The sequence below is a fragment of the Tauraco erythrolophus genome, chromosome 8 (genome assembly GCF_009769465.1).
Source record: "Tauraco erythrolophus isolate bTauEry1 chromosome 8, bTauEry1.pri, whole genome shotgun sequence".
NCBI lineage: Eukaryota > Metazoa > Chordata > Aves > Musophagiformes > Musophagidae > Tauraco > Tauraco erythrolophus.
In genome coordinates, this window is record NC_141472.1 from 32,176,227 (window position 1) to 32,196,032 (window position 19,806).

Consider the following 19,806-nt stretch of genomic DNA (forward strand, 5'->3'; position numbering starts at 1 on the left):
TTCATCACATCCTTACACAGCCCCAGTGGTTAATTACCTTTCTTGTTTAAAAATACAGGTTGGCTCCATTCTAGTTTGACTTTGTCCACCTTCAGCTTTCCATCCTTCCCAGTTTTGATGGGGACATGTCTCTATGTCCCCTTGTGAGGATCACAGTCTCGGAGTTCATGTGTCAGTGATAAGCATAACAGAGATTTAAATTATTCATTATTATAATAAATCTGAACATCCTTATTATCGGTAAAGTCATTCAATTTTTGCCATGAATCTTGCGGTCTCAATAACACGTGGCAAGGAGTTCCACAGACTAAAACAATCATAATATCTGCACCGTGGATCTACCTGGAAAGATGAGCCCCACACAAATAAACCCATTGGAATGATAGAATGTAAAAGGGATTGGAGTAAACTGAAGAGCAGCAGCAGTACCTGGAAATTAGGGATGGGGTTTAACGTTGGCAGCCAGGCTGATCTTGGATTTTCTTGGTAACGGAAAGGACCATTAAATGCCTGAGTAATGGCACTCAGATTGAAGGCACACACTGCTGAGGCAGCTATGCTGTTTCTGGAGAAGATGAGGAAAAAAATCAATTTAATCATTAGAACATTGACATTTTCATCATAACAGACATCAAACTCAGCTCAAATAAAATACATGTAAATTGCTAGGAAGATGTTCAGTGATACCAGTCTCACAGGGAGTAAAAATAAAGAAATAATTTGTAAAATGCAGATGGCTTGCATGACAATTTTGAGAATGAATTTTAAGCTTGGTTTTAAAATGTACATGATTTAAGGGCCACAGAAGCAGTTCTGACAAGAAAAGTGAATACAGTTTAATTTGCATGGATTATTTGTGTCTGGTTTCATTTTTTATTTTTTTAACAATCCATCTATCTCTATTGATTACAACCAACCTAATTTTTAATCTCTTGGTGTTTTTCAAGGTGAAATTCTGTTTCCAGAGGCTCCCGAAATCTTCAGCTATAAAATACACCCCCTAATTTTATTTTTATATATATTTATATATAAAAAAATAAAATGCACACATGCACGCATGCACGCACACGCATGCAGGGGAAGGGAAAGGGTGACAGTGCAAACCAGGCTGGTTGTTACAGCAGCTCAGCACGCAGAAAGGTCTTGCTAATACGTGAAAGCCTCTGTTTTCAATGATCACAGTTCACTTCTTTGTGTTCCCAGCTGGGAATAGCATCTGTCTCGGGCAGGCTGGTCACCAGGCACGCACACGCCGTGGGAGGCACGGCTAGGGAAATGCCGCTGTAGGAAGGACTCTTTGGAAGGGAATTTGTTTTAGGGCCCCTCCGCTGAGCAGTCAGACTCACACACAGATCAGTCGAACTTTGCTGTCCCATTTCAGTCACGGAGGACTCACTTCTGCAAGGTCCTGAGAAGCTCAGCTCCTTTTGCCTCAGGAGGGTTGGGGGGTGCTTCCCAGGTGGTGATGGCACCTCAGGGAAGCCAGCCCAAAGAGGGACCTTTGCTAAGTGGTAACCTGAAATTCAAACCTGCTCCCAGCTCTCTCCTTCCCCCTTTCTTGTTATTTTTTTTTTTTTAAAAAGGAAAAGAACAATGTTTACAGAAAAAGATATCAGAATAAAACTAAAAATAGGGCTAGCACAAGAGACTGACTCGTCACAGTGCCTTTTAAATAACCCAAGCACTGCTGTACGTATCTTTCTGCTAATTAAAGCAATTTGAATTCTCTGAAAAGAACACTTTTTTTTTTTTTAACTAAACCAATAATTACACTCTATCGCACAAAGAAAAAAAAAAAAGCCTTGCTCCACAATCCCAGGCAGAAAAGCAGAAGAACAGATTCTTTCACAGCATATTTCTTGCAACCAATACAACGTCAGGAAGAACTTCTTGCTTTGCCTTCCCATTCTCTGCTCCTGCCCCTGCCCCTTCCATCCCCAAAGTGATGGAGTGGCTCACTTTGAACATGTCAAAGCAGCGCCAGGCGAACCTTTCTCCACTTTTGTCTGAACACTGCTGACGCAGTGCATACTCACAGACGGCAGCTCTTAAGACAAAGCTAATGATGGATGACAAGTAAATGCCTTGAGGCACACATGGGAAAAAAAAAGGGAATGAGAAAGAAAATGAAAAAGGAAAAGAAAGAATAAAACTCCACTAGTCTAACAAAACCACTTTTTTTTTTTTTTTAAGAAAAGAAAGGATATTTTTAGGGCCCTGCTAAGGACTCCACAGTTTAGCCCTTTCCTTTGCTAGAGAGGAGAAAGGAAAGAGGTTTTCGATGAATCTGTGGCCCGTTTTCCTTTCCATCTGTGGCCTGGCATACTTCCCATCCCTCCCTAGGAAAAGTTTGATCCCAGTTTCAAGCCAGTGACAACAACTTGTGCAGCTGGCCCCTGCCTTGTCCTGGTGTGAAGTGCAACCTCCTTTATTCCCACCTCTTACTTCCTGTGATTAACTAGGTGGTTTGGAGAATGGGTTAAGTTCAAGGAGGTTTTAATATTGTCTCTATTACCTCCCAGAAAAATTTTAATAAAAACTTCTTAAATATTTCATCAGCAGCTTCCCCAAAAAGCTTTCCCACTGATTCAGCTGAGTATAACATAACATGAAGCAGTAAGTCTGTATGTGGGTGTTACCACAACCACTAATACCCCTTTGTTATAAGATGATCCTAAATGCATTAAACATGATCCTTCCAAAACAAAAATAGCTTTAAATGAAAAAAACCCCAACATTGTTTTGTGGTGCATCAGTATTCTATTATAAAAAAAATAAGACTGGAGCACACATCAACCCTCTTTGGTATGCAGAGCTCATGCAGCATGATATAAGTCCCAGTGGAAGTTAAAAGAATAATTACCATTATTTCTCTAGTCAGATGACAAATTGGAACATTTTCTCTTTGAACTCTCAAAAGAACATCATGTTGTAAACCCAAAATACTACTTGATCTAACTTCAGCTATTATCAATAATCCATTTCTTCAATTACAAAAATGTTACATATTATATTGTCCTCTGAAGATACAAGAGAGGATGTACACTCATAACGTACGAAGAGTGACTTCATTGTAACCCAGAGGAGATGGGTAACACTCGTCATGTCTCACGTTAAACCTGGGAGACAGAAACAGCAGACAAGAACTCTTCCCACTGGAAGTAGCTTACATCTCCCTCCTCACATTCAAAAAACGATACCAATTTGATAAATATAATACAATTATGAATAATTTTTACATTTACAACTTCTGTTCTTGGCTGGACGACTGGAGAAATGGATAGATAAAACATTATCACTATAGGCATACAAGTCCTCTCTGACTGAAAAAAAAAAAAAAAAAAAAGAGAAAAAAAAATTGTAAACTCAAATGCCCAAAGCAGTAGCCAGATTTCCTTTTAATTTTCAGGAAGTTTGGCTACCATACTCTAAATGTTTTTACAAAACAACTCATGCTCCTTTCAATCCTAGGACAGATTTTCCTCAAAGTCCACAGTGAAAGTGCAGTGCTCAATCACGTTTACTATTTCTAGTTGCTTCTCCACTGGCTCACTTTTGGCTGATGTTGGCAATGGTAGCGCAGAAACAAAACATGGAAGATGGATGAGGGCGGCCAAACACTTACCTACTTCTTGGCATTTACGGAGTGGGGATAACATTTGGGTTCTGTTGCCTCTCATAATGAAACTCCCAACAGTGCTTTAGCTCAAGAAGTTGGGGCTGATGCTTTGTGACTTCAACGGCTGAAGTTCAAGCCCTGTTCAAGTTCACTCCAACAAGTGACACATTAAAACAGGAAGGCCTGTACTTCAGCGGGGCTTCACTTCTTTGGTTTGCTGTGGGCTTCTTGGGAACAGAGCCCTATTCATATTGAACAGTACTCCATTGCACACAAAAACCTCAAAGAAGTTGGCTACCCAGCACGAGGAAGGCACTTTGAGTGTTTGTCGTGTGGAGTAACTAACTCAGATTTTCATTCTCTAGTTTACACATCAGGATAACATCCCCCTGGAGAACATGTATTATTGAAACTCAATACCATGCAGACTGGTTATAGCTTGAAACTTATCATCCTAGCCTGGGGCTTCAGGGAAAAAGTTATTTGAGTTTTCCTGACTTAAAAATATACATTATGAGTTTTTTAATATATTTTTTAATTAACTCCTCTTCTCCTTTCTGCTTTCACAGCTATACTAAATCATTCCAATTACAAGTTTTTTCAATATCAAGCCAAGAAGAGGTGATTACGAAGTTTCAGAAATCGTGCCTTTCCCTCAGAGTTCCAACTCTGCTTTTGATTTGTGGACCTGAAACAGCCTGTAGTGGAGGTAGAGTCCCCCTTGGAAACGTCAAATGCCATGTAGCCCACATGGCCTTGCTTCTATAAAGTGTTGTTCAGCAGCAATTTATGTTGATTTTGGTCTAGGCTTTTGTGATTCCATCTGCCTCATTCTTCTCCTTTCAGTCCTTCTCTCCCAAATGTACCTGTCCAGCTTATGGGCCGGTCCCAATGTTCACACAATTGTGTCAGATTGCAGTTAGTCTGGCTGAAAATTAATCACGTTTTTCTGTTGGGTCATTTTTAGACCAGCTCTCTGAACTACACAAGTAGCATTGCCACTACAAAAAGTCGGAAGTCTGTCACAGCCGAGGTTTATATCAAATTAAGTTACCCTCGAATTGCACAGTCACCTTTTATGGACTCTGGGAATCTATGAACCATGGATTAAAAACACTGCGCTAAAGGCAATGTTGCCATGATGGATAACACAGACCTATCTATTCCTTTACCTTAACCAAAGGATCTTTCAAAAATGATTGCTCAGACTGTCTAAGAAATCAGAATATTGTCAGTTTCAGGCTGCTGGGGATAGAAGAAGGGCAGTAAAACCAGTGCAACTTACACATTAGTAGTGAAGACTCCATAGATTAGATCTTGCTCAGGAAGATAGAAGGTGCTTTGCAATTCATTATAATAGAAAGGGATTTCGCCAGCACGGGAGCAGTTCAGCCTGGCCTTCATGAAAGTTGTCCATGTGTCCTCCAGCAAAAATCTCCCTCCGATATCATTTTTGCAAACCCTTGCCACACGAGAATACACTGTTTTCCCACAGTCATGTTCTACCGCATTCTCACGGAAGAAGAAATAGGTGAACAAACCAATGTCGTAGGCAGCAATAAAGTTAGGCTCTGAAAAACAAACATTTTTACAGGTCAGAAATCAATCTGCACTCACTGACTTGCTCAATGCATTGTGCTGCCAGCTCCCTTTATGCAGGCTGTCAAAGCTGGGACCACAGGGAGTTTGGAGTCAGCAGAGGACATAAAAACAGTAGATGGGAATAATGATATATGGGGAAACAGCTCTAGTTCCATTTTTCTGATCTTGGAAAGACCTCATTGTTTCCCCACTTTATTGATAAAGCTGCTACTGATTTCAGTGAAAGTAGAGTTCAACACTTTACATATGCATGACTATTCTCTGTACCTATAGTCATTTTACAACGTAAAGCCTTCCCATTGGGTTCCTTCACCTATTCACTTCTGAAGTGCACGTTATGATGTGTTAAATATGCTGCATGCATCCGCCCGATTCCCCAGACTGCTGCGCTGAAACATTCAACCTACTCTCCCAGTAAAATCACATCTGGCTTTTATCACGAAGCCTTTCCAGTTTTTAGGCACAAAAGATTATCTTATGTCCATAAAACAAAACCATGCCACAGACTAACAGTATTGAAGCAAGTTCTCCTTAATTCTTTTTCTCCTAGAGTTATTGTTATTATTTTCACAAGAATTGAAAAGAACCTGGAATTGGTTTTGTAGTAAATAATTTAATTGGGTATTTAACAAAGCTTTAAAGTGTACTGTCTTTTATCCCAACAGTTTCTCTGTCAAAGGGAAAGACTGGCCAATTAATAATATTTGACTAAACAAAAAAACCCATTGGTTTTACACGGTGCTTTTACAATGTTCATTTCTGAGTAATGCTCAAAGGAAAAAGGAAGTACAGAATTCCTTTAATGCTGCAGCCCAGGAGTGAAAGAAGAACAGAGTCATGGCAAAGGGAGAGGAAGGCAGGCTGATGCTGCTGCAGGGCAGGTTTGGGAGGCAGATGATGCTACAGAGGGGAAGGCACTGCAAAGCATCTCCCATCAAACCTTCTCCTGTGAACTTTTAAGGGACCGTTGTGATCACCAGTCTGACCTTCTGTCTAACACGAAGCAGAGAATTTCACCCTGTAATTCCACCATCAGATCCTGTAACTAACAGGTGAATTAGACCACATCTTTCGAAGGAGATCTGATCTTACTGGACAATGTCACAGGGCTTTATATCCATCCCTTTCCTCAGTGACTTGTTCAAATGACTGAAGACTGCCCCAGCTGCAACCTGTAGTTCTTTTTCCATTTGACATTATCTGGTTTCAGCTTCCAATCACAGGTTCTTGTCATGACTTGTCTGCTAGATTAAAGAACTTCATTCTGCCAGAAATCTTCTCTTGATATAAGTACTTTCATATCATGAACAAAACACTTTTTATCTCCTTTTCAGAAAGATAAATAAATTGAGCTTCTTGAGTCTCTCACTGTGAGGCAGGCTTTCCAAGCTTCAAATCACTCCACGGCTCTTCTCTGAATCATCTTCAAGTTTTCTGTTTCTTGGTGAAAAGTGGACAGAACAGGATGAAATTACTTCAATGTCACCAACACTGTGCAAGGTTATAAATCCAAGAGTCATATTAGTTTTTCCAGTCACAGACTAGAAACTCAATTTCTGTTTGTCTTTCCTTAAACCTCCCTGTTCCACTGTGACTTCCTTCTGAATTCTTCATTCATGTGCAGACAAGAGGCACATATTTCTGATCAGTGTATATGGGTTATGCTGCTTCTTGGTCCCAATTCACAGTCTTGCCTGATGACATCCTTCTCCTAAAACTCTGGATCTCTGCACTGATTCAGTATGCCTGCAGAAGCCTAGTTCAGTCTCATAAGCTCCAGAGAGTGCACAGTCCCACTGCTTGTATCTATGAAAGGTCCTGAAATCCAATGGAAAGATTCTGAATATCTTGTCAACTTACCTGAGTCAAAGGAGAGAGGGGGAATATTGGGGTCTCCATCACTACAGTCTGCTCAGATAAGATATGCTTTGTCCTAGTCAGAAGGTGTGGACTCGGTGCAGGAATTACTGGTTGAAATTCTATAGCTTGCTTGATGCAGGGTACTATCACACTGGGGTAACAGCTGCTTTTAATAACTATAAATCTGCAACAGCATGGGTTTACATGGAATATAACTTGCTGTGAAATTTCTCAATTTCAGACTTGATCTTGCACTGAAACCAACCATCTTCAGCTGAGTCAGTGGAAGTAGAGGGTGCTTAACACTGTGCAGAATGGGGTCAACAATATGATGCTTTAAGTTCATTTTGATCTTCAAATCTTTTGAGTGGTTTTCTTGTTAAAAGGATGCATTTGGTCATCTCACAAATGAGAGACCCATATATGTATATATGTTAAGTAGCCTGTAAGACCCACTTTCCGTATTATAAATTAACTTCTCTGAAATACTTCCAGGCTATTTTTAAACATCTTCTAAGCTGCATCAATTATTGCACCGGAAGCCCTTCCCCAACTCTGGATCCCAACACGAAAACAGAGGAAAAGATTTACAAGCCTGCCAAGTGGACTTTAATACACCTCTTGCTCAGAAATGACCCACATGACTTTACCATTGAGCCATTTGGAGTTGTATTGTGCTGTCCTAAGTGGGGGAACATTTCCAAGGCTGCGGTAAATAGCAGGATCCCGTCCAGAGAAATCAATTACAGTTGCAGCATAGAGTTCTCCTCGTGATGTAATCACAGCTGTTGAGTTATGCCGGGGGTCGTACGGGCACCGAGCCACTCCATTAATTCTGTCAATGATTTTGCTAAGATTTCCTACCTGTATTTAAAAGGAGAGAGGAGAGAATTTAAAGAACATCTGGTTTTCTTACTGGTACAGAGAATTCAGTTTGCACATGACTACCCATGAGTAAAACCCTGATTTTAAAAGCACAGGCAGCTATAAGAAAGTAATGCCAGCGATGACTGTAAATTGATCTTTACATCCATCGTTCGCCAATATAAGAAGTTGTGTCTGAGCCTCACTGATCCTATTGCTTTGTAAGAAGGGTAATTCCCCTGCCAATAAAGCCTGCAGGCCTCAACCCACTTGGTGTAATCAGGTGCTCCTGCTGCTAGCACAGGTTTCTAATCTTCCATAGGCAGCTCTTAAATGTATGCTGGCATTAAAAAATATAAAAATAAACATTGCTCTGGACCTGCTCCTGCCTCCCTTGAATCCAAAGGGAGTTTTGCCATTTATTATAAGGAAACACTCAAGTATTCAGCTCAGGAGGTGCTCACAGCTAAGCCTGTTTATATTCCCCATTTACAGAAGTGCATCAAGGCTTACATGAGCAGCACTTTTTCCAGATCCAGCTCACCCATAACACGAGCCTTTTGCTCCCCACCTGCAGGTACATCCACTGCCCCAAAGCAGCCCAAAGGGGCCCGAAGAGCAAACCCAAAACTATTCCAGATCAGCTACATTTGGAACATATTCTCTGCAGCCATGTTGCCCTGCTAGATGACTGGCCTTCCCCAGAGCACATATCCAGCCCTCTCCATCACTGCAAAAGAGGTAAAACAGACCTGTCGACTGGAACACACTGGCGAAAAGGCATTGGTACCACAGGTAAACACCTTCTTGCCATAAACAATCAGCACACGGACATAGTTCTGGCACTCCTCCTATAGGGACACAAGATAGAAACAAAAGATTTTTGAAAAGGAGACTGTGAAGTTACTTATTGCATTCAAAAAAATTACCCATATTGCAGCTGGAATACACCTTCCTTAGCTCTAACTCAGACTGGGGTTCGTTGCACCAAGCAGTGCACAGCTGTAGGGAGCCAGTGGTCTAAGTGAGCAAGCCCAATTTGCTGGTTATTTCTTTATCACAGCCCTGCAGACTCTCTGGATAGGATGTTATCCATCAGGTTGACTCTGTCTTAGCTACACAAATGCCTCTTTCTGTGCTCTGCTTAGATTGGAGGAGGAATCCTCCACCTTTTCATGATGATACTTCTGACCTATTTTACCCAGTAATGGTGTGGCTTAGAAAACGTTACCCGACACAAACTCCACTGAAGGCCAGTGGGTCTGTCTGCACTATAATTCACACCAGTGCCAGCAGGAAAATAGCAGAAACTTCTCTTTAATAGGCCAGACTGGTCAGGATAATCTTGAACAGATCGTTACTTCCTGCCTCTCACAAGGATCCTGTACTCAGGATTTTCCATGGTAGAAGGAGTTTCTTTTTCAGGCCAGGCCAGTGAGAAAGAGCAAATCTCTTCTTCTCAACTGCGCGACCATTTGCTGGTACAAATAGGCAACTCCCTCCACATGCCACTTCCCAAAGGTGTGGGGCTCCAGTTGTCCCACGCTGGGGTAGGGGTGGCAGCACAAGGCTGCACTTGGCTTCCTCCCCGCCCTGAAAACCTCCTTCATGCTGCTGGAGAGAGCCACAGTCTGTCTTTTTCCCCACAGCCTCGTGCTCAGAGACCTGTGGACTGCAGATCAGGCCACCTGAGCATCTTCGGGGAGTTAAGCCATTGAGGAGGAAGAGGCCACATAAGGCAAGGACTTCCTAACATGACAGGGAATAGGAGGTGTGAGACTGGTGTGGAGCTCCCACAGGCCATGCCAGATGCTCAAGACTCGCCTGCCCCAAGCTTCATTCGAGCAGCCCTGATGAGGGATGCACCGTGAGCCCAGCACCTGCCTGCCCTGGGCTCTGGGGCCACCTCAGAGGAAAGGGTATGAGCAACGGCTAATGACTGGCACCCACAGGGCTCCAAGAGAGGAAAGTCTATCATATTCTGCTGTAAACAGAAAAGGAAACTTGTTAAAAACTAACAGCCTTGGCTGGGTTATCCCGGCTGCTTTGCTTTCCTCCCTCCAATAGATCATAATTTGCCACTAAGCTGAGCCTACAGCTGCAGACACCGCTTCTCCTTCTGTAAGCAGCAATCACTCCGTGAGCTTCCCTGTCTCACAGTGCTCCACGCTGTTGATCATTTCCCTGAAGGCTTCATTTGCAAGATTCAGCACTGTAAAGACACTCCCTATCATCTGGAAAGGAAGAGCCTTGCTTAGCTGGATTATGTGCTATCTCCTTTCATTTGCTGTATGGAAATCAACTCGCTGAAGGATGGCACTTAGCGAAACCCCACCAGCGTCAGCCACAGACAAGCGACTGCATGGACATGACACGTGAGACTTGCTTTTGAATGGAGAAGATCGCAGGGTCTGCACTCCTGAGCCAGCCCAGGAGCACTCACCCAGACCAGGCAGAGGCTACAGAGTGCCACGGAGCAGGTGCTGCCAGTCTTGAGTCTCAGCGATCAGATACATAATGCCTGGCACCCAAAAATGAGAGCTTGAATTCATAGCTGGGTCGATTCAGCACTTCATAGTTCAGAAGCAGATCAGTCATGGTGACTGGGCGTCAGCCTATCAAACAGGACCTTGAGAAGCACTGTTCCACCCGCTGTGTGTTGAGAATAGAGGTCTCATTGCTTTGTTTAACAAGACGAAGGGCTTGCCAGCCTCTCCACCCTCTCCTGTCATTGCTACGTGCTGTTGTGAGCTCTGTTAGTTATTCCCGGCCCTAGAGACGTCTGCATTTCATGAGTGGGTTAATTAAGTCCTCTTTCTGTAGAGCACAGTTATTTGATCCCACCTAATATTAGGACCGTTATATGTTCACCTGCAAAGTATTAGAAATTCTTGAGGGGACGGTATAAAAAAAAGGTATGGGCTCCTCTCCCAACAGGGTTTTTTGTATGATTGATTTGGCATCTAACCCAGAATGCAGCTCTGTACCCAAAGTTCACACAACAAGACAGTACTCATCTGCTCCCCTTCCACTTCCACCTTTCTCTGCTTTGTGCAGAGTCTGAACATAGCTTCTGACCTAAACCAGTTAATACCATTCTTGTTGCTGGACACTTTCCTGCCTAGATATTTCAATATATTCCTATCTAAAATCCTAATTTGCAGATTTGCACAGAGCTGTATTACAGATTAACAAACTTTAATTTCTGTAAAAATCTTCCCAGCTGAGAAGATAGCAGACAAAAAAAAATTATCTGTGAGGTCATGTGCTGGATGGTCTTCTGGAGTCTACTGGCAGTGATGCATCTGTTGCACCCTTTACTCCAAGGCACAGTAGCCTGGGTTGGTAAGAATGCTGGAAGCTGGTAAAATATTGTGTTATTTGAGCCTAATTAAGCATGGTTTTATTTGTACCCATTCAGTCCAAAGCACAAGTTATTTATTGAAACAGAGGGCAAACCATACTGAGTAAATATATCTCCTACTGTCCAAACCTGCACCGGAATATTTAATCTGTGACTTCCAGCCCATTCCCAACTGCTCCAGCAAAGAGTAAAAGAGCACAGCCCGTATGGATGAGGTGTTAGACTGGAAACGTTTGAGAGTTGACACTTTTCAGGGAACCGGATGCACCAAAGCCCACTAATTATTTCATTGGCTGTAAGAGGCAGAAATTGGGGTGACTAGTAGATGCTTTCTATCCTGCTTACATATCGATGCCTCTAGGCATGGGCCATATCCAACCATAGTTATTCCTATGAATTAGCTGAGTAGGCGTTTTCCCTGGACCTGCCTTACTGATGGTGGTAACAGCACTCCATGCTTCTGGAGGAAGAGCAATAATAACATGTACATTTTATCCAGTGGTCTCAAAGCAATTTATACAGCTTTAAGTAATGTTCTGAAACAGATGTGCATTATCTGCCCTGTTCTCTCAGCTGGGTGAATCGAAACACACAGGTGCTAAAGGATTTGCCATGGTGACACACTGAATCAGAGGAGATCCTGAAGGACAGCAGCAAAGATCTAACTACCAGACCTCACCTCTCTAGCCTGTCTGGCCCAAAGAGGAATACTGTGCTCATCCGGCATTTCTTACTGCTGTATCCACTATCAGTCATGTCACTCTGTGAAAACCTCCAACAAAAGCAAAGAAGAAACTGAACCACTTAATGCTCCAGCTTGTAGGGTTTTTCTCAAGACACTGTTAGTGAGATTTACATCAGATCCTCTTTCTACCCTATTCTCAAAACCATTAGCAAGGAAAAGCCTCCTCTCTGTGTTCTTTAAACCAGCCTGGATTTGCTATGAAAAGTCATTCAACACGCTGCAACAATTCATAGCTGAGGCAACTGGTGGTTAGTAAGATGACCTCACAAACCCCTTCAGAAAATAGGAGCTATTTAATGCAGATTCTTCCATGTGGCTGGAAAACTCTAGGCATGCAGGAGGCAAAATTCAGACAGGATTTAATATAGCCAGAAAATCTGGCAAGCTTGAACCCAGCTCTGTCCAGACAAGACAATATTTGGATCCTGCTCTCACATTTTGGAGCAGACAGTTAAATCTGTATGATCAGTCTGTGAATCTCATCACCAGAAGATATTATTGGGATCAAGAGATTAAGGATTTAAATAAAGGGGGAAGACTGGGTATTTATATGGTTAATGAGAATAACCTAGTTATATTAGTTGGGATTATTATTAAATATATGACAGAGCTGATAAATACCTGTGGCTCATTGCCAGAGCACTAAGCATCTCTCTGATTTTCCTATGAGTTGCATGTTACACACTTTGGAGTTCTTGCTCCTTCCTCAGAATTACCTAGTACTGGCCCCTTTTTTGAGAGAAGGCCTTAAATTGAGCAAATACCACTTTTCTCCAGTTTAACGACCCTTGCTTTCCTGGAAAGGAAGAATACATGACTTCCAGCGTTCAACCCTAGAGGACACAGGGTCTCACAATCACTAAGAAAATGAACTTCACTGAGGCTTCTCCCTCCCACTCCCTTGCAATTTAAGCCTATCCTCATTTATTGCAGTTTTTGCAACATTTAGATTTAAATGAGTCTGTAATGTGAGTGCTGTAACGTCCGCAACTGTAGACAGGACCAGGCCTCTTTGTAGCTCATACAGATGTCAGGCTGCTTTGAAAGCACATTTCAAACCCGAGAACCAAGAGTGGTGCCCTGTTACTCCCTTCATTCATGTGGACAGATCAGCAAATGGAGGGGTTGAACTCCCGCTGGCTTCGGTTTGAGGTAAAATTCAAAAAGACATTTTTAGGATGCTGTGAATAAGCCAGCTGTAGGTGCTTCTTGAGTTGTTTCATCTGTCATCTCTGAACACTGGAGCTCTGAAATGTCATAAGCCCTTAATCTCATTGTACAGATGTATTTTTCTTTGAAAGCATAACCATATATAGGCACTACTTTAATTGCCTTCTTACTTTGAATAAACTACTGAAGTCCTGTTTTCAGAGATCTATTAAATTCTTTTTTTTTTAGGCTAACACTATTTCATCACATACTGATTAGACCATAGATTAGAAACAGAGTTACATGTTATATGAGAAAAATAGCTGTTTCAGATGGTTTGTTATCCTCAGCAAAGAAACACAAACTCCTGGACCACAACATGGAGTTCAGAGATCAGCTGGCAGAACTGCACATTACCCCTTCAGCAACACTTTAGAGTGCAGCAAACATTTAATTTATCTGATGCAGTTCATCCCAATTTGTTAAAAAATAATCAAGATCTAACATGTTCTTGAACACTGTTATTAACACGCTTTCAGATATCTGTATTTATTTCTTTGGACAAACAATTCTATTAATCAGTTTAAGCCAATATCCCGACCAAGCTGTCTTTCTCTTTTGAGTGTAATAGATAGCAAAGAGAATTGCTAATGATTTTTCCAGCCAAGTTTTCTTTAATGGACTTCAAATCAAATTTGGGGGCTGATTCTACATTGATAGCTTAGCTGAAGTACTAAGAATGTAGGTTCAGATCTCTGGGAAAAGTTATAAAGAGGGAAAAAATATCTGACTGTCTCTCAGTTATTTCCGTTTGCTTGGGGATGTATATGGTGCCTGTCCTATCTGGATGCCTATATTCATAAGTGGCATGGAGATTCCCAGCTCCACTAGGTAACCAAAGGGCAAATCTGTGTGACTCAGAGCCACTTGCAGGCCTGAAACAGCAAATTCCTCCATTAGCTCCAGATCCATTTAGGTAGGCTCTAACCTTGGGCTAGGGTTTCCCTGTAACCTTGTTTGAATCATAAGACCCTCCAGTACCAGGACATCACACAAGAAAAGAAAGAAATTATACTGGCAATATGGTGGGACAACTGGTAGCTGGATGCCTATCAGATGTTTCTCTTGGTTCTTTCTTCCTCCAGAAGTTTTATTAGTGAATTATCTTCCTCCTGGCTACACAAAGCTCTTAGGAGAAGCACGTAAGAGCTGGATCACTGTCATTTTCAGAAACGGTTCACTTCCACTTTTTGAAATGACAGTGTGCTTCTTTTGGGAAGTTAACAAATAAATCGGCACTGAGACAAGAGAAAGACCAGAGTGCTCTTATTTAGAAAGCCACAACTTTCCATGCCAGGCAAAACTCCTCAGATGTGGTGGATGTGGACCGTTATGAAGAGACAAACCAATTACAAACTAGAAGCTGAGCAACTCCTAATGAAATTAAATACACCTCTTCCCCTTCTGCTCTATCCATCACTCATTTTAACTACAGCCTCTGGTGATATGACTTGGAAGACGGAAAAGCAGGATAACGCTGACTTTGTTCTCTGCATTGTCTCTCAGTAATGTGGATGTTTTCCAGGGGACAGTTTTAAGGTACTGATCAGGATACATTGTATAAATGCTGCAAAAATAAGAATAATTACTAGTGGAAGCCCACATGGATCTCCAGAGATATGGCAAATAAAGCACATACAATTCTTTCAGGAAACCACAAGTTTTGGTTGATAAATATGACATAAATTAAAAAGACTTTTCTGAGGTGTTTGTTTAAATACCACACCATGTATTGTGGACAGATAATTTTAAAATCAGGTTCAAGAACATATACATTAATGGATTAAAATCTGATAAACTAGTGGACCCAAAAAAATCCTCAGAGTGAAATCATTCACATACTTGCTACTCTAGCAGGGTCCCAGATGGGGTGGTACTAGCCCAGTATCCACATTTTTCTTAATGAACGTTTGTGGACAACCCAAATATTATGAAAACAGTAATTACCAGCGAGGCCAAGGCCTTGTTATATATACATTGGTATATACTAGGCTGCTGAGCTGGACCCAACAAACAAAATACATTTTTGTAAGAAAGATATGCATTAAAGAGCAAGGAACAAAAGGGTTCTATGTATAGACTGAGAGATTACATCCCGAGACTAGCAACTGTGAAAAGGATTTAGTGGTCACAGTGGCTGGGCAATTCTGCATGATCTCCTATGACAGAAGAGCTTATGAAACTGCCAGGTATATGAACACAGGAGGGTGAATAAGAAGTGGAAGACTGTTTTAATCACACTCAGGCATCAGAGAGATTGACAAGGGAATACAGGTGAAAAATTGGAGTGTGCAGAAAACAGACACAAAAAATATTCAGGGGCAGTAGAAAAATGACTTAGAGAAAGAGGCTTGGAGAACTCAGCTTTTTACTTTATCAAAAAGCCTAAGTACCGATTTGACAAGAGTATATAAGTGCCTTTGTAAAAAATAAATATTGGTAACTAAAGAGCTCTTTAATCTAGCAGAGAAGGGCAAAATGAGACCCAGCCATTCAAAACTGAAGTCAGATCCAAAGAGGAAATAAAGTACATGTTGTTAACAGGAAAAGCGATCTGCCATTAGCACAAGCCAGCAAAGCACACAGTCAGCCCATTTGCTTCAGGCCATCAGTTCAAAACTTTGAGCCTTCCTTGAAAAGATGCAGCAGCCAAACACAAGTTACTGAGCTCAATTTAGGAAAAAGCAGGCGAAATCTGTGGCCAGAGCTATGCAGGGCGTCAGAACAAATTACCTAATGGTACCTTCTAACCTCAAATCTGGGACCCGTATTTCTCATCTCCTTTTTCTCTGGCCAATAGGTACTCAAATGTGGAGTAACCATCATGCCATAATAATAATACTTCTCTGATACACGTTTTTGTGGCTTTTATTCTTGCACTTTTTATTTTCCTTATGGTAAAGCTGTAAGAATTTTAGAAGATATTTTCTAAGCAGCAGGAAGAATCTGATTTAAGATATTCAACAGGCGTAAGAATGAAGAAGGGAAAAGCATTTTAATACACTAGGTGGCTTTGAAAACCTCACCCTAAAATACCTACGTTATTAAATCAGCAAGGAAAATGGACCAGTCATATAACTTACGCCAACTACACTGTGAGTTAATATAGGAGCCAAAGGTCCTCCTTATTTCTAGCCTCTATCACCACATATCTAAGTGCCTGACAATCCATAACATATTTATCATCAAATCATCTGTGCTAGGTAGAAAACTGCCATTAGTCAAGCTTTGACAAAGCAGAGCTGAGGCAGACAGAGCTCTGGATCTTGTACCACCAGTGCCCAGTAGAATTCCAAATATCCACATTAGTGCTGTCCTCGCTTCCTGCATTTACCCAGTCAAGGGCAGAGATCCTGGCTCAGATCCAGGTTTCTTAGCTGGAATAGAGCACTTCACCACCTGGCTAGGATAAACTCAGTATTTTTGGAGGTTGTGCTGTCATTTCTCTGCAGTGTAACAAACAACAAATGTGTAGATTCCCCCCCAAACAGGGACTCAGCCACAGACACCCAGGTTAGAGTAGATACAGACTTGGGAGATCTGAGTTTACTCAGCTACTGCAGAATCCTTCTGCCTTTGTTTGTAGTTTCATGTCTTCTTGTCAGGCTCTTAGTCAACACCTTTGTTTGCCATTAATTGTATGTCAAGAAGTATCTAACAATCTGCTTAATTATTGTGCCTCAGAACTTCACACCTATGGCCACTGTGCCCATCAAACAATTTCAAGCTTTCGATCGCTATTGGCATAAACTCAGCTGTTCAGAGCATTATTCTCATGAAATTTTGGGCAAACTCTGCAGTGTGAGGAGGCAGCAGTAGTGAAGATACTCAGATCATCACTTTCTTTTGGCATGACAGTAAAAAAGATAAATTGAAATGATCATAGAATTTGTTCAGTCCAATGCATGATTTTAGCCAGGAGTTGACAAAATAATTCTGGGTTATAAATTTAAATTCTTCATCAACAATGGGAGACAATTTAAATCTCACAAACTTTACAACGGAAGAAGAGAGCAAAATCCTTTCTTCACACATTTTAAAGTACAAAGACCGCAAATTCAGAAATTCTTCGTCTTGGGTTTTGGAGGTTTTAAAATTTGTCCAGCTTCTACTGCATTCTTCTTCTGGTGGTTGGTCATGTTTGGCGTTCACCTAACCCAGTCCATTTTGCCTCCATGGTGTTTTCCCGCGTAACATAGATTCTGTACAGAGCTCTAACAGATGTTCCAGGATACTCATACTCCTGTCCTCCACAGCTACATGAAGCAAATTGTTGCCTATCCAGTAAAATTCAAGCTAGCTTTTTTGTGTATGTACAAGTTAATACAGTAATCACAGAAAGTTTATTCTATAAAATGAATGTGGTCAATGGAAGATCACATAATTCTGCGTTTAAAGCACTGAACTGGAACTTGCCAGAACTGCAGCATTTGGGGCCAGCCATACAATCACTCTCTGCTTGACTATCCATGTCTAAGCAAATATCATGCTTATCTTCTCTTATCCTTTGTCCAACTCCTTTGGTTTAGACTGAGAACTCTTTGTGGTATAGTAGTAAGGACAATAGGACACTCTCTCAGTTAAGGCCTGAAGATTTTAGAACAGCACAAATACCACATTTGAAAAATCAAAATATTTCCTGCTTTTAGACAGATGGCTTTGTTTCAGCTTCTCAGAAGAGGGGCAGAAAGGACTTGTGTTTGGATCAGAAATGTCTGCAAACTCCAGACTTCTGGGACAGCATGCCCTGGTTCCAGCAATTTTTGCTTTAAACTGCATTTCAGTAGACTGCACCTGCCTCTGAAGGAGCTCTGTGATATTCCACCTGAACAGACCACAGAGTGCTACCAGATTCAGTTCTCATGTTCGAGTGAATTATACAAAGATGAACTTTAACTGCAAACAAGCATCGAAACCCACGTGGCCGAATGCCAGCAGCTCACTGCTGAGCACTGAGACTAAGCCAACCTGCCCAGCCTTAGACCCCACTGCAAGATGTTACCTCTGGATTGCCACTACGCTGCTCCTTGATGTGTCACAAATTGTGTCCTCTCCAGCAGTGAAATCACCTTTAAATTTCATGCAGAGCAAGTCTAATAACTTGGACAGGGGGCCTTTGAAACGGCTTGCTCTGTGGTGCTTATGCACTTGTGATGGTAGATAGACTATCGCAAATTTACAAGCTCAAGCTGGTGTCAGATGCTCCCTGGGTGGATTTCACATGATGCAAATAAATTTACCCATAGCATGATTGTAGTAAAGCAAAACTTACCTCTGTTTTCCCTTTACTTTGACAGGACCTCCTGGTGTCTTCATCTGAACCCCATGCTGTTGCCTAAGAAATCAAAATGCACAAGTCACATGACAATGCCACCAACCACCATGTTTGGAGACTCCCAAAGCAAGAGCAAGTACCTCCAGCCAATTTACACAGCCCAATTTAAAAGCAGCGTTGTGGCAGTAAACATGTATCTTGCTCCCACTGTGCTCACAGTGCACACAAATGATAAATAGATGAGAAGTCCAGAGGCAGAAGCAACTGGAATGTTAACAGAGGACAGACTTTAATTTACATGTAAATACAACTTTTGATCATCATTCAACCGGAAGGTCCAAGGCATAAGCCCCACACACCGAGCCATCACCTTCTTTTCAAAAAGGACAGCGCTGTACAAAACCACCAGCTTTCATCACCAAAATGAAAACCTTCCCTACAGCAAAGTCCAGTAGCTCTGCACAAGTATGCTGCTCTCCTTAAATACACCCATAAGATTATCACCTTCTAAGTAATCCTGCAGTGAAGTGAGCTGGATAAAACAACAATTGGGAGCTGACAGGTGAAACCCGGAGAGACGAGAAGCGGGGAGAAAGGCTGGATGGTGATTTGTGACGCCAGACAAGTGGGGTCAGATTCCAAGGTGGAGTAAAACACATTAGTGCTGAGGGCACTATTGAGTGGGGGCCAAGCGCACAGGGGATCCTCAGTCGGCTCTGACTGGTTGCTTCGGAGCAAAGAGGCCCTTTCCTTTGCAAGAAAAGTCAAGCCCAGCAAAGCTGCATTAGAGAGAACTTTTAGATTTAAAATATTCAGCAACATACCCAACCATTCAGTGCCCTCCACAATTTTCCTCCCTTCAGCACTTTTTTAAAATAGTCCTAACAAATTCAAGCAGGTATTGTTAGCTGGAGGTGAAAATACATATAAACATCCAAGCTATACATAATACATCATTCTGAGTACAAGAAAAATAGCTCTGTTACGTAGGGAAAGTTCAGGCTCACAATGTTCAGATACAGATCCAAAACTCCCCTAGAAGAGCCAGGATTTTTTTTTTCCCCTAGTCTGTTACTGAGGCAGGAAATGGCTTCAAAGTTTGGTCCGGATCTGAACTCTTCTTGAACCTTCTCATTGCAGCCAATATATTTTTTTATACTCTAGGCTTCCATAGCAATTGTCCCCTTGGTACACGATAAATCCTGTTTTTTGCAGGAGAAAGACAGGAGATGAGAGTAAGAAGAGGGGATCAGTTTTCCCACCCTCGG

General features: G+C 41.8%; 1 protein-coding gene across 3 annotated transcripts in view; it reads right to left on the bottom strand.

The window, feature by feature from the left end:
- The window catches only part of SEMA5B (semaphorin 5B), a 134,907-nt gene that overhangs the window by 60,658 nt on the left and 54,443 nt on the right, over positions 1–19,806 (bottom strand). For all 3 annotated transcript variants that reach the window (XM_086615346.1, XM_086615345.1, XM_086615344.1), the window contains exons 4-8: positions 18,536–18,598; positions 8,698–8,796; positions 7,732–7,945; positions 4,905–5,190; positions 430–565 (exon numbers count right to left, since the gene is read on the bottom strand). In XM_086615346.1, the coding sequence (XP_086471472.1) occupies positions 430–565; positions 4,905–5,190; positions 7,732–7,945; positions 8,698–8,796; positions 18,536–18,598 (798 nt within the window). The remainder of the gene's footprint in view (positions 1–429; positions 566–4,904; positions 5,191–7,731; positions 7,946–8,697; positions 8,797–18,535; positions 18,599–19,806) is intronic.